This window comes from Rhyacophila brunnea, unplaced genomic scaffold (assembly GCF_057557595.1).
Source record: "Rhyacophila brunnea isolate RB1 unplaced genomic scaffold, BYU_Rbru_1.0 scaffold_11, whole genome shotgun sequence".
Classification (NCBI taxonomy): domain Eukaryota; kingdom Metazoa; phylum Arthropoda; class Insecta; order Trichoptera; family Rhyacophilidae; genus Rhyacophila; species Rhyacophila brunnea.
In genome coordinates this window covers 33,100,140-33,115,847 of record NW_028232763.1, presented here as the reverse complement: position 1 = coordinate 33,115,847, position 15,708 = coordinate 33,100,140, and the positions used below count along the sequence as shown (strand labels likewise).

At 34.5% G+C, this 15,708-nt stretch overlaps 1 protein-coding gene across 2 annotated transcripts in view; it reads right to left on the bottom strand.

Moving 5' to 3' along the window:
* numb (NUMB endocytic adaptor protein) overlaps positions 1-15,708 on the bottom strand; it is an 80,806-nt gene that overhangs the window by 20,539 nt on the left and 44,559 nt on the right. The window contains exon 2 of one of the 2 annotated variants that reach the window (XM_085960283.1): positions 10,348-10,766. The exons of the other annotated variant lie outside the window; for it this stretch is intronic. Within the exon in view, the coding sequence (XP_085816409.1) occupies positions 10,348-10,437 (90 nt within the window). The 5' untranslated portion in view covers positions 10,438-10,766. The remainder of the gene's footprint in view (positions 1-10,347; positions 10,767-15,708) is intronic. 2 annotated transcript variants of the gene reach the window in all.

Sequence of the window (15,708 nt, the reverse complement as noted above, 5' to 3'; positions counted from 1 at the left end):
TTTTGCTTTACAAACAAGAAATGAAAAATGTTCTATTATTTTTAATAATAATGTACCTATAATAACAATTAATGGTAAATAAAGTACTATCGGTCACTAAAGACTAAAATTTTTGGGGAGGGGGGGGCCTTGGATTTTTTTTCTGATATCGGGGGCCGTGGTATAACAAAGTTTGGGAAGCACTGAATTCTAGAACATCGTCATTTTTTTAATAGAATTTTTAAAAACAATGTTGTTATCTATGTTACTGCTCGGCACGTCAGATAGTTAAAGTGCCAACATTTCCAAAAGGTTCGCTAACCCTGGTAGAAGACCATTATGATTTATGATTTGACAACACCGTTAGTTACGTGATGATTCATTTCCATGTGAACTACCAAACACAAAAAAATGTCGGAATACGTAAATAATGATGTTAGAGCAAAAACTTAGGGGGGTAGTGAGGCGACGGAATCGAGCGGGGGATCGAAGTCATCGTTGACCTCACCGACTCACTTGACAGTAAATAAATAGTACAAAACATAGCACATGCTATTCCAATATCCAATGTGACTCGTTCTCAGGCACCATACGGCGACTATTCTATACCTACAGTAGAACCTCGACTATCCGGACTAATTGGGGATGAAGATAGTCCGGATAAGGAAAACTCCGGATAATCATCATAATTGACAGGGAATAACAAGTATATTCAGTATGAATATTTTTTATTTGTCTAGATTTACATTATACATACACATATGTATAATAAATATTTTTTTATTAAAAAAAGCAATTATCGATTTCTGGTTCTACCGCGTTTGCGTTACCGGAACTTACTAATGGTCTTTTCAAAATTTTGTTCCATGATTTTTTCAAAGTTGACACATCTAAAGAATTCCAACTATCTGCTGCCACGTAGCAACAATCTTTTAATTTTATTTTCTTGTAGAAGCTGATAACTGTTTCTTCATTATTTTCGTATACTAGCAATAATCGTCGAAGCATAATATGTTTTCTATATAAACGTTTGAATGTTTCTATTACTATTACACCCTGATCAATCGGTTGTAACCGTTATTATTACCGACGTGACTCTTTCTTTCGTCTTTGTATGAACCACATAAAAATACACTCTTCAACTTCTTTATTTCCTGATTTTTTCATAACTTTCCGCTCTGAGCTTCCATCTTCTGACATTAAACAATAATTAGTAAACTTCATAATAGTTTCACTTTGTTTTTTATATCCGAGATGGTTGACGTTCCGACACCATATTTTTATTAGATAGATAACGTCCTGAGTCACCGCGTTTCAAAGCATCGATTATATTATCCAATTTGTCGTTTAATAAAAATAATCCGGATAATCGAAAATCTGGATAATCGAGGTTCTACTGTATATACAAATACACATTCCAAACATACCTTAACAGAAAAATTTCAAAAAAGACATCTGATGAAAATTTGTAAAAATCACTTATTTCAATGTAGTTTTAAGTGCATACCAGTGACGAAGGGTGGAGGTAGGCTGTTCAGATCCGACATAAATAGTGCACACTAAGCTTTGTCAGTCACTCTTATTTGTTTTCATTTAACTAAAGATACAAATTGCATATTTAATAACAAAATATTGGTTAGTTTATAAAAATCAATTAAACCCTGCCTAATCAAAACCATTATACATAGTTTAGATATGCTATGGGCGATCCCCAATAGTGTACATTCAAAAATAGTCATACTTATTTGTTTTCGTTTAATTAAGAATACATATTACAGGTGGTTTGGTTAGTTTTTTAAAATTCAATAAACCCTATCTAAACCAAACCATAATCGATAAAAAATATTCTTCTGGCTAAAAAATATCTAAAATTACGGTATAATGGAAAATTTTTGATATTTTATAGATGAATTAAAATTCTTCACCCTTCTACTACGGCTTGGATTAGGCAGGTCCAATTGAATTTTAAAAACTAACGAACACTACTGATTGTGGTCTTATTCAATAAAAACAAAATGTGCACTATGTATGTCAGAGAGAACAGCCTACCTCCACCCTTTGCCACTGGTGCATACGATATGTATTGAAGGGTAAACATCTGGCATCCGAATACAGACTCAGAGAGAGAAAAAACGATATGACATAATATACAAATTAACACGGTTTGGAAATTCACCCTTATTACACGGGTAGAGTTCATTAAGGCGATACTTCAGTGAAACGGCAAATAATTTTCAAATATAGGCGCGACGAAATTTTGGACTCGCTGGCAGTCTGAGAGCGAACGTCGAGGTGTAAATACGTCAATTTGTTTCGTGATGGCGACGGGGGTATTAATTCTTAAATCGTGTAAAGATGACTAAAAACGTTACACATTTACTTTAAAAAGAAAACATGTCAATGAATATATTATTATTGTTACTAATAGAACAATAAACAGAACATTAAATGGACGCATGTTGGATTTATATGACAAATTATATTTCGTTCGGCATGCGTCATTTGCACCCGCAATCGGCGCATCGCCTAGCCACGATCTTTTTAGACCATGCCGCAACAGAGGTATAGCCAGGGAACTCAGAAATAATGGGAACTGAAATACACAACGGGTAAGGCGATAGCAGGTAACCGACTCGAGTAAGGGAGAATCCGGGTTAAACTTACACACGTGTTAAGAATACGTGTTAAGAATACGTGTTACGTCGAATACTAAAAACTGCTCTCGGTTTATGAATGTACGCTCACTTAATGTTGGTGTATTACACACACTATTGCACGTGCATAGTGCGTGCTTCATTTTCGTAGGACACTCGCACATTCAAAAGCCTGCTTCACCATGCGGCGTATTGAATATTGCCTATCGGTATTCTATTTATTATCTGTTCTGTGGGTATAGCCTTAATTTATCCGTCATTTTCATCTGTACTTCACTACTGTGCGAAAACATCTTCTTGGCTACGCTTCTAGGCGCTCTTGTTTCCTAAATGGAAAGAGCTTGTTAGTTTATAATGAAGTGCAGTTAAAAATGGGCGGAGCAAGTTAGTTCACAGTTTTAACACGTAGTCAAGAAGATGTTTTCGCACTATACTTTATTACGAAATAATAGAAGACTATAATATTATGTCAAAATAAATTTTATTTTAAACACACGTCGTCTAAATCAGATTTTTGATTAATATTATTATTATACAGATGTTCTCTGTCAGGCTTTATTATTTTGACTTTGTGCTAACTTACCTAAAATGAAACACACCGAGGAGGCTCAGCTGTTTATTACTGTGCAAAGAGGACTTTAGTACTTAGGTTAGGATATACCTTAATGAGGTGCCGAATACACAGGTAAAGCTTCCTACGAATAAGGCACTAATTCTGTATGCAAGATAATAAAATAATACATTATTATTATTTAGGTTTAGGAAAACGTACTTTTTGATATTACAATATTATCAATGTATTTAGTAGTTAGTAAGTAATTCTTATTCTTATGCAGACATATAGGTATAACATAATTTATCGTATCAGCATTAAGTTTGTTGAATGTAGCTAATCAAAGAGTCAGTGGTTTTCAAACTTCAACGTCTCGCGTAAAAGTTTTTTGATGGCGCCCTAAGAATATCAAGTAGTAATGTGAGCCTGCTGTTCTTACAACTTGGAATCTTACAACCACAGAAAACAACCAATTTAGACGCACCCAACCAAATGATAACCCTTTAATATACCAAAAATGATACCCTATATTATTTTTAGTTCAAATTTAATGTAAATTCATCGGTACTGTGATGGCAGACAGTTATAACTGCTGTTTTTTTTCTTCACATTTTTAGTTTTCTTCCATAATATGTTTCCAAATTGTACGTTCTTTGATATGGCACAATATTAGAACTGTAACTTTATTGAAAAAACTTCAAAAACTCGAAATTTTGAGTTAGGTCACTTTATTATTGAGCGTGCGTATTCATTAGACCAGGGTTTCCCAAACTATGTTCCGCGGAACACCAGTGGTCCGCGACGGCGTGACCATTTGGAAAGGTTTTATAGACTGCAACACATTTAAAGATCTTCTACTAAGTAGAAGTAAAATAAGTAAAACTAAAATAATTAAAGAATCTACTTCATATTGAAAGGCGAGTGATGACCAATCTCCACTGATATTTATGACGTCAAGTATCTAGATAGGTCATGGGTCCCACAAGGGAGGGGGGGCTGACAGGCCTCTAGCCTAGGGGCCTGGGCTTACAGGGGGCCCGGCGTGAGAGATGGACCAGCCAAGTGAGATAAACACACATCACAAACATGTACTAATAGTAAAAAAATGTCCCCTGCGGCGATGCTTCACTTCAGGCATAGGTACTAACATTTAATAATATGTGGTTTTGCCATATTTACAATTTTTGATTATTGTCGATATTTGACATATCCATAATTATTGTGCATATCAACATAGAAGTGGGTGTATTAAAAATACAAAAAATCGCTAAAAATACTCTCAATTTTACCTCGAACACCATTTGGAATATGCAACTGTAGATCGTCACATTGCCTTTAACCTTGGCGATAAGATAGGGGACTCGCCGAAGATCCTAGCCTGGGGGCCCGCTTCGGGATGTGGGGGCCATGATCTAGGTAAACGGAGGACCATCTTTTCTCACACCGTGCGCATGAAAAAGATGGGGTAGGTATATTGTTTTTAACTGACCAGCTGACAAGTCTAGTCAGTTTAACGAAAGTTGTCAAAATTGGCAGAACGGTTAGCTGCGCTAATAAATAACCAACAAAATAAACTAAGTGTTCCGTTAAAATTTCCGGGTTTGCGAAGTGTTCCATTGCAGAAAAAGTTTGGGAAACCTTGCATTAGACCATGTGATACCATACGATCGAGTGTGATATTTACGCAAACAGAAATCTTTATTGACGACAGCCATAAGCGAATAAATATCTAAGTATCTGGACATTTTCAAAGATTTTGTCAATTCTGATGTACACATATAAAGATCGCTAGTGCCGCAGGCAAAAAAATGTCGATTCAATGGAATTCACTCTAATAATTTAATTGTTTGTATTCCCTTCCTTAGATTGCCACCACAAGCAACGTATGACTTTATATACAAACGGGATGTCACTGCAGTACCCTCGTTTCTCTCAAATCTTTAATCCGTGCGAAGTTACCTCTGTTATCACTCTGAAAATATTTTTAATATAAGGTGCTATTCAAAAACAATTTTGGATCGTATGAGGAAGTATTGGAGGTCACAAACTGGTGCAATCGCAGTGGTATCTATCACTGCGATCATGCATTGTAGTAAGTTTGAATACTACCGCTTTAAATAATTCTTATGTTTGAAGTTGGATTTTGAGCCCGCATATTGAGATAATAATGTTACGAGAGGTACCTACTTACATTGACATCGCATAGTTTGATAGGTGATAACAAGTAATAAGAAGCTGTCCTTGAAAGCTACTTACTGAAAAACCAATGTAGGTACATTCGAAACAAAGCCGAAAACTTTTCGAATATATGTATACAGGGATCATTCTACAGTGGCACCATGGGTAATTATGACAAAAAAACAATTCGCAGTTGTATTGGTATTGTTTGACTCTCCGGCAGCTGTAGCATCATCAGCGGGGTCCATGACAACGATCACCCTCTCGTCCAATAGATCATTTCTGAATATTGTAGATTTGTGCCCAATAAACGTGTTTTTTTAAACTGGCATAAATTAATTAATTTAATTGCGTGATTGAGTTATTCCTTTTCCTCCGCTAAGCGAAGCAGATCCTACGCCCATCCCTATTTTCCAACCCCAACCGTAAACGTAATAAGGTAGAAAAGGTGCTTGAGTTGTATGGCGCATCAGAACTCGTCTGTGAAAAAAATTGGCTTATGGTATGCAAAAGGTTTATATGACTATTGTAAACATTTCAAATTCAAAACACTTTATATTTATATCGATTCATTGTATACAATATTTAAAAAAAGAAACAAATGAATGTCGTTTCTAATGTCACCCGAATTCTGCATATTTATATTATTATCACCCACTGATTTTATACAAGATAAACAAAAAACAAACGAACGACCCATATACTGTCACTTGCATACAATCTACGTTTATATGACTGAATTTATTATCTAATGTCAGTGTCATTTTATTATTATTACAACGTTTTTCTTAGCTCGTATTCTTATTTGTCCGGTGGTTGTTTGTCCGGTACAAATCTTGCAATCGATTTTTAACTAACTTCCCGACTAGCTAGACATTTGAAACTTCTAGAATATATCAGAACACGATGCCAATGCATTTTTAATACTTTTAGCCATCTTTAAGTAGAATTTAATTCATTTTCAGTTAATTCTGTTTTGTATGAAAAGTTATTTCGACACCATTATTGGTTTGCTAAGGGGTCCTAGCAACTAAATTATTAATATATACGTGCGTTACTATGGAAATCAATATGAAATGACATTTCATTATTCAGTATTTCTATCAAGTACACATTTTATTGATCGTGTAAGCTAGTCAAGTCGAGTTTATATGATTCAACAGAAAATTTAAAAACGTTGTATATAAAAAGTTCTTTTTATCTTGTAATTATTTAAAACGTATTTTTATTTATTGATTGTTAGTAATTTTAAAACCTCGGTTTCTTTCGAGCTTCATCTGAGAACTATTGCTTATCTAACAAAAATGCATGTGGAGTGGGCAAGCTAAGCAAGCTGCTTCAAATAAATTTAAATGCATAACTTTGTAGCCTCAAAAATTGTTAATTGTTCTCTATCGACTTATAGTTATACTTATTCAGTTGTTTGACTAGAATAGATCTAAAAATTGCCATCGAACAAAAAGTGAAGTTGGCAAGCTAAAAACAGATACCTATATATTATTGTATGTATATACTTACACGTTTACGTAATATTAAAACCATGCAATTTCCACTATCCAAGATTATTTTTCATTAGCGTATAGCAAATCTCACACCACACCACATTTGCTCCCATATTGAGTAGTTCCGGGCAGCTAGTATTGATTTAAAATTGGGCACGACATTTGTACATACAGTACGGTATTCTCGGAAGAAAGAGGAAAGAAAGCTTTTCCTTGACACCATTTTGGTAGGTACGTCAGAAAACAATTTCTATAACTATAGATACCGAAACTAGAGAGGAGAGAGGTTGATAATCACGTAATTTACGGATAAATCGCTATACCACCATGCCCGGATAATTATTATCGAAGATTGCGCTCAGGGTCCCTAATATAGGGACCAGTGTCGGTCTTCGAAAGTTCGAATAGTTAATTTCATGGCGAAATAATTCAAAAATATTGTCGGCAATTAATGGTCCAACGTTCATAAAGTATTTACTATTTTTTTTATAACATATTTAATTATTAGGACTCAAATCTTAGCATAAGGGTAAATAAGCTACTAGAAGAAATCAGGGGTAGACTTTTCAAGTCATGAGTAAGAGGTCTTCCATAAATGACACACGATTTTCGTTCCGAAACCCTCTGCCCCCTTCTCTAATCGTCACAAAATCTTTTCTAACAAGTCTAAATAACGTCACCTTTGTCCCCTCCCATGGGCTGCTGATCAGTAGGTATCATGTTCTTACAGAATATTTTATTCTCAAAAAAACTTGATTCGTGACGTCACATTTTCTAGTACCATCTATCAACCACAGAACAAAATATATAAAATAAGATAGAAATGTAGTAATAGCCAATCGCTACGGACAGAGGTTTTAAAGCCGGGCTGGGTTTATTATACAGACCACAAGAAACATGAAGGGCGCCCAGTATCCAAAAATATTACCAATATTGAATGGGTGTTTCATTTAAGTGACATACTTTAAACTGGTTTAAGGTATATTATAATACAGGTGTAACTATTGAAAATCACATATTCTTTAACACGTGTTTGGGTTTATCGGTTATCCCATATTTTTCCACACTCAAGATTTAAAACGAGTTACTACCACACCTACAAGGTAAACACACTTCTCATTATTTCTGTACCCCCTTGTCGGATATCATCACATTATCTTAGACCACCCCCCCTCTTCAAGGCGTGGTGTCGCACAAGGACGACCCCTAGGTAGTTAATTTATTGTAAATAAAATAAACATCTGTAAATAATTATATTACTATATATATATATATATATATATATATACCATATATACCGTATTACCAACTTATTACGTACAATCACTGAATTAATCGAAAATTGTATATGACAATATTTTTGCTACGATCGACCATTTTTGAGATATAAGCGAAAAGCCAAAAAAAAATCCCAAAATGTTGCGGTTTTTTGCCCGCCAAAAGTTGTGCCGAAGTCATCCGAATTGGCAAACTCGTTTTTTCTTACTCATTATCATATTATATACAAGTAGGAAAAAAACCTTCTACCCCACCTTTTGCAACCATAACGTCTTTTTCGGTCTAATTTGACTGGACTACCTATAAATAAATTTTCGAAATATTATTCTGTAAAGCGCTGGTGGCCACAGCAAAATCCTATGGTGGCCGCATGCGGCCACCGGGGCCACGCATGAGAACCACTGCGGTCTACAATCACTCGTCGTAGTTGCTAAAATGTATCTCAATATTATGAAAAGTCTAATTTTTCTCTGAAGTACCTACTTGACTGTGAACAAAAAACAAAAGCTGTTTTGTTGTATGTGCATACTCAAGTATAATTATACACACTCAAACGTCCATAATATGTTACAACATATGCGGGTCACATCATTGATCGGTTAGAATCACAAATTAGAGGACACTACTAATTATCGCAGAGGTGAGCATTTTCGCATTGCACATCAAATCAGTGAATCGTTTGTAATATTTTCGCAAGCAATTTGAACATAATAAAACACTAGTTATTGGATTAGTGGAGACATCCCTAATTAATTAGGACGGCAATCCTAATAAGATGGGTACATAAAAATATAACCAACGATTACTGATTTGATTAGTGAACAGATCAGTGATTGGTTAATGATTACTGATTACATAAAAAGATTAGTTGCAATCGAATGAGCTAGTCAATCGACAACATTATTACTGTACAGTGTACTGGCTTAAAAATTAAGTCAAAGACAATGATTAATGTATAGGTCGTAACGTAAGTACTTCAAGATGCTATTAACTCTAATAAGTAATAATTAATAATATTACAGATGTAAGGTAAGTACTTGAGCATTACATGGCCCGATTAATTTCTGGGGTATTATTTTATTGGGGTACTGGTAGGTCGTGTTCAGATCAGATTATTATTTCTATGTTTGCATTTTAAATCATTCACCAAAATTATTCTTACCAGGCGAGTCTCCCACATACAAAAACTCGACATTCAGACCTTAGGGGGAGACGTACAGTGTATGTCAATGTATTAAAGTCAATTTGCAATAACTCCTCTTATTGGGATGAATGTAGTTCATTTTTCAAGTAGGTGAGTAGAGTATACGTTTTATAACTTGCATTTTTTTGCACTTTTTACTACACTAATACGCCTTTGCCTGATTAACTCGCATGCAATTAGATCAAATTCACTTATACTCATTTAGTGCTAACACCGCGACTGGCGCGTTTGGAGTCGTTGGCCATTAGATATAATTAACGTGTTATTTAAATGTGGTAATTAAACGGTTAGCAGTGATTGTGTTTATGCTAATGTAGTAATAAATAAATATAAATTAATATATGTAAAAAAAATATAGAATATAATATCAAGTAAGTACATAATTTTCGTTCGAGAGCCGCAGTGCAAAGTTATGCAGCATATTATACTATACCTACATACATAATAAGAAATACTCAAATATTATGTTTGAACCTAGCTTACTAAAAAATAACCAGAATGGACTTAGTTCACTATGCTTGTGAAACACTCAATTGTACTTACAATATAATGGAAAAATAATGGTATACACCATAGACACATCGTGTACACTGTAAAGACATAAACGCTGTTTTGAAATAATATCCGTTACTGCAACGTACCTAAGTAGAGTTCATTTTTTAACCACATTCGAATATGTTTACAAAATAATATGAACAGATCCAGATGTATATTAGCAGGGTCGTTTATGACTCAGCTTTTATTTTTGAAATGACAACAGGAAATTTCACATAATAATACCTACGCTGTTTATAATAGGTCCACACATACAAGTTATATTATGATACATTATAGTTACCAATGTATTAATTCGTCGCTTACTAGATATAATAAACAGTCTTTCAATAAATGGGATATAAAAGGCATTTATATACCATCTGGCACACATAAAATATTTTAAATAAATGTATACGTAGGTATAACGTGTAAACAAGATGATTCGTAGAATATTATTATTACCCTTCTTAAACCAGCTGGTCCATTGAAGCCCCGCAGATGTCCCCCGCCCAGCCGCAGGGGCTCGTGGGGGGCTGAAGGCTGATTCCCCATAATTCGATACTAATAATAGCACACTCCCCGAACAATCACTTTTCATTAATCACTCTCTCCGTTCGGAGTGCCACAGTTCACCATCACCCTCTCGACACACAATCAATTAATTTCGAACACCACTAGCACTTGCGATTCTTCGAGAAATTCGCATCACTAGTACTTATTATGTCATCTGATATGACTAATCCGAGAGCACTCGCGAATGTTCGAAACTACAGGAAATATGTTCAATTTCATATTTTCCTAGTTTACGAAAGACACAAACATTGATTCAATGTTTGACAAACGCGCCTTGGCGTTCCAAGAACTTAAAATATTATATGAATCTGCAATTTAAAATATGGCCGTTATGTAGTTAATTTATTTACAATATTATAGGCATGCAATCTAGTAGTGATGCACTGAATATCCGGTCAAATACTCGATACTGACATAGGTACCGTAATGTCATTGCGCACCGTGCAATTAAAAACTCGGAACCGGTACCAGGGTTCACTGACCAAATAAAGCACAAAACCACCGTAGTTCGTAATTAAACTTTATTGTTCATTTTAAAAAAATCTTCCACGGATATTATATTATTTGGATTGTTAAAACCTGACTTGACTACTACAGTAGTTAATTGTTAATAATTTCTTACGTGCGTATAACGCGGCTATAGATATATGTATACATATATTAATATATTCGCGTGTACCTACCTACATTTATTTAGATATAGTTTCGCTTTATGATTAGCTTTATAAAAGGTTGAAAATATGGAGGTCAGTCCATTTGTCAGGTATTTTTTCGTGTCCGAAAATACGTACGTACAAGCTAATCGTGGCTGTTGTTTGGGACATATATGGCTGTAAGACATCTCACGGTGAACTGTGCTACCGCTAAATGTAATACTTCCATTTAACATGTAACCGTACGTACGTTAATGGATTTCAAACTTTTTCGTTTCGCGGGACCGTTCGTATGTAAAGATACTTTCAAGTGTTTATTGATGCTTTGGGAATACAATTTCCCTTCGTAATCAGATTCGGGACCCTTTTAGATAGATGCAAATGAAAAATGTCGTCAACAGCATGTGCACTATTTATTGCTCTTCCGTTTCGAAAATGTCAACAAAAATAAGCTAAGTAGGAACGAGTTTCGAAATAGAAGAACAAAATGTGCATTTTTTTAATAAAATGAAACTTAAAAAAGAATACGGACGAAGAGTCGCGTTAGTGATACCTAATATGTAGTTTAGATTTAAAAAAAATAATAAGACAACTAACATCAAAGCATACACATCTATTATTGAAATCGCGTAGATAATTCAATTAAATATTTGATTGTAAGGCCAGTACCTATTACCCGGTTACTTTAATTTGTTAACTAACTAGCATTAGCATACTTAGACTAGTTACCCGGTAGCTTTCATTTTTAGTACCCAGTGCACCAATACGTTGAATGCCGTGTTGTAAAACTAACATAATATTATAATATGAGCCTGATAGGAATGCGCAATGAGTATGGTGGAGTGGGAAAGGAATGCTGCCAGTCGAAAACGATTGAACAATAATATTGTAATGAATTATTATGTATTAAAAAATAGTAAATTATTAAAATAGCAGTGACACTACGGCGCGAGACTTGAATAATTGTTGATGGCGATGGCTAGCCCGCTCGGAAACCGGACGGCCTCGAACCGCGAGTTGCTAATCCCCATGCCAGCGACTCTCAGCAGTCAGCTGCAAAGAATCGGGTATAATTTCAGACTAATAATCTGAAGCCCATACCTACGTCAATTATTAATTTAGGATATTATTCCAAATTCAAATTCCGGATCTCGCAAATTCAGATGTCGTTCCATTTTAAATGAATTGTGAATGAATTTGAACAACCATCTTTCATAAAAAAAATACTGTTCCCTTGTACTGAAATCCTATAATTGCACGTGTAAACGAGGTATTAAGCTATCGCGATAAAAACACTACACGTAAAATAGCTGATTCTCTCAATCGCTCGCCAATCTCATTCTTCAAGAGTAAGCGAGACGCTATGTTGTCATTTTATAGTACTACTTGACAGGTCGTGAAAATTCCCAAGGTTAACCTCAAAATGAGTCTGCTCGGTTAATACGTTTTTTTACCGACAGGTTTGCCACTATTCTTCTTTTTACGCAGGCGCAGATATTGAGCAAATCCCAACTGTCGCGTGAAGATTCAGAAGCTTCCGAATTTTTTTGATTCATGCATGCAATCTTGCAACTTGCATGATAATACGTATTGTCAGCAGTAAATCCATGCACGTGTAAACGGGCTATATTGTGTGTAAACAATGGAAAAAATCAATAGACAAAATTATAGACTTTGTTCATTTTTTTTTAAATACACACGAAAACAAAATAAGCTTCTCAATAATAAATCAAAGTAGGTATTAATTAATATTCGTATTAAAAAAAGTCCTGCGTCGATTTTTTTGTCTTGATTAAATTAATTTATCATTAGTGTTGTACCCGACGTAGGTACAAAACGCTACAAAGAAAATACTCTGTCGCAGATGTGAACTACGGGGGGGCCAGTTATTTTTCAATAAAGGGCTCAATTTAGAGCATATTTACAGAACAAGCGGACATTTATTTTTATTAAAAACGTTCAAAAGAATGCATTGACACAATTTACGAAAAAATTCGCTCTCAGGTGCCGACACCCAAATTGAAATTCTGTTGACGTAATAGGATATTATTTTAAAAAAATCGGTGTGTGTACTTATGTACGCGCGTTAAAAGTTATACTTCTTTGGCGTAACAAAACAAAAACAAAACTTGTGATAAACTAGATTCTTTGACTAGCTCTTAATTATCCTGTTAAATTACACACCCAAGAAAAAGGACCGCTTATTGGAACGCCGTTGGTTTATTTCTATACACTTTAACTTACATAATTATTTATCATTGTTTTTATTTTTAAAGTGACAACTGCCGCCACTATGACGTTTAATAGTTTGTTTACGTAAGGAATTGCAAATGGCCGACAATAATAAATTCGTTTCCTAGGCAACGGAACAATTCTTCGTAAATATAAATTATAAATTCGCTGCCTAAGTAACGGAACAATTCAAAACTATAATAGGTACTGTTCAGTTATCAGGAATACAGCGGAAAACACATTTTGAAAATAGCCGATAAACTGTATTATTTGTTAGTTTGGGTTACCTAGTTTAGGTTAGGTTAGGTTGGGTTTGGTTAGGTTAACCTAACAAATAATCCAGTTTATCGGCTATTTTCAAAATGTGTTTTCCGCTGTATTCCTGATAACGGAACAGTACCCTATAATATTACACTGTATAATCGTCACGATTGCATTATCATACTGTGACGTAAAGGCAGTGCGTTCGGCTGATAACCGAACAATCGTGGTTCGAATCCAATCGAGTGCGATTTTTTTTTCGTGTGAAAAAATAAATTATGTGTTAGTCATGTCACACGCCAAAAATACACTCTGATCTGATTTTCCAAACGCGCCTAAAGAAGTATAACTTCAAAAATTGTGATACTTCGTAATTCTCGAATATTTATACTTTCGAGAAGATTGATTCGGTTTAGTTTAGAGGCTCTGCCGGGCGTAGGTAGGCGATTCTTCAATAAATTGGCGAGGTTCGTGTCTCTCGTCATCGAAGCCTCGTCTTCGTTACTATGTACAATAATTTACCTAACCGTTAGCATTGAGCCGAAGACAAAACCGCAAGACAAGACAATTACTGATGCATTGAAAAATAGACAATACATTCGCAAATCCCAGTCTAAAATTAATATCGTGATGACATGATAATATTATTAAGTAAGTTGTAAGGTTATACCTATCATGTTATTATAAAACATGAATACAATTATTATTTTAATCTACACCTTCATTGAATGCTGTATTTCGAAAACGTTACTAGTCACTGTTAGGGATTCCAATCCCGGGATCCCGAGCTATTTTCCTCTCGCTAACCCATTCATTAAGTCTTTACTATCAGAAACAGCAATCTCATATTAAATTCACATTATTATTTATATTACAATATTATTTACTCCATTAAACTTATGTATTTCCAAGATTGAACGTATACCTACAATATTAACAATAAATGTCTTAAATAGTATAAATTATACTAGATTTATTTTTGACCGATTTTATCAATGTTATTTGTAAATATAAAATTTTTATAGGTATTAACAATGGAAAAAATGCCAATCCCGAAATCCCGGGATCAGAATTTTGGCTCGGGATTGGAGTCCCTAGTCACTATGTATTGTGTTTTCATCAAAATAGTGAAAACACCCTATATAAAAATAAATAGTGAAAAGTGTTAACTGAGTTGTCTTCAAAAAACTACAAAAAATTAACTAATCAATTGGCCCCCACACCCTAAAACGGGCCCTCGGGCCTGGATCTATGACGGCCCCCTCTACCTATCGCTAAGGTTAATGACACGTGTGATTTTCCGTATGGTATTCCGTGTATTTTTAGCGATTTTTAAATAAATCCTGTTGATTTATTAAGTTGTAGGGCACTTACCATAATATTATGAATTTATGAGGCACTGATCGCGACTTCCTTTGGTGGCAGTCAAGTAACATGCAACCATTCGCCATATTGGATAAAAAACCATTTTTTAAGTTATGAAACACAGTTAAAATAAGTATAAAATAAAATTCTAGACGTGAATTATCATTTAATTATGCCAATCATCATATCATATTAAATAACATCTGACAGCCACATAAATTTTCTAATGTTAATAATCATGAAGGAAAATTGCGCCGCAGGCGATTTTTTTTACTATAAGAGCAAGTTTGTGATTTTTTTCTCACGTAACTGGTTGACCCGTCACGCCGGACCCCAGGCTAGAACCCTGTCACCTCCCTCCCCCTTGTGGGGGCCATGATCTAAAGATTCAAGTATGCTGAGATACGTTGAAGAAGCGTGAAACATTCGTCTTAAAAACCTTATATTAAAAAATCGATAAAATATTCTAAAAACGGAATAGGTACTTTGATAAAAACACAAGTTTGTGTGGATTAAAAATAATGTTGGTCATAAAATTTTTTTTTTCATGTTTTAAAATTCAAACAATAACGAACCGCTTCGCGCATCTAAAAATAATAGCTACATTTAGGTATGTACGTATTTATCATGCAATTAATTCATTTTAATGAAAGAAACAGGGGAAATTGGGTCCTATCATTTAATTCCGATAATACAAATTTCAGGTAGATAATTCGCCGAAGGAAAACATTTTGATAAT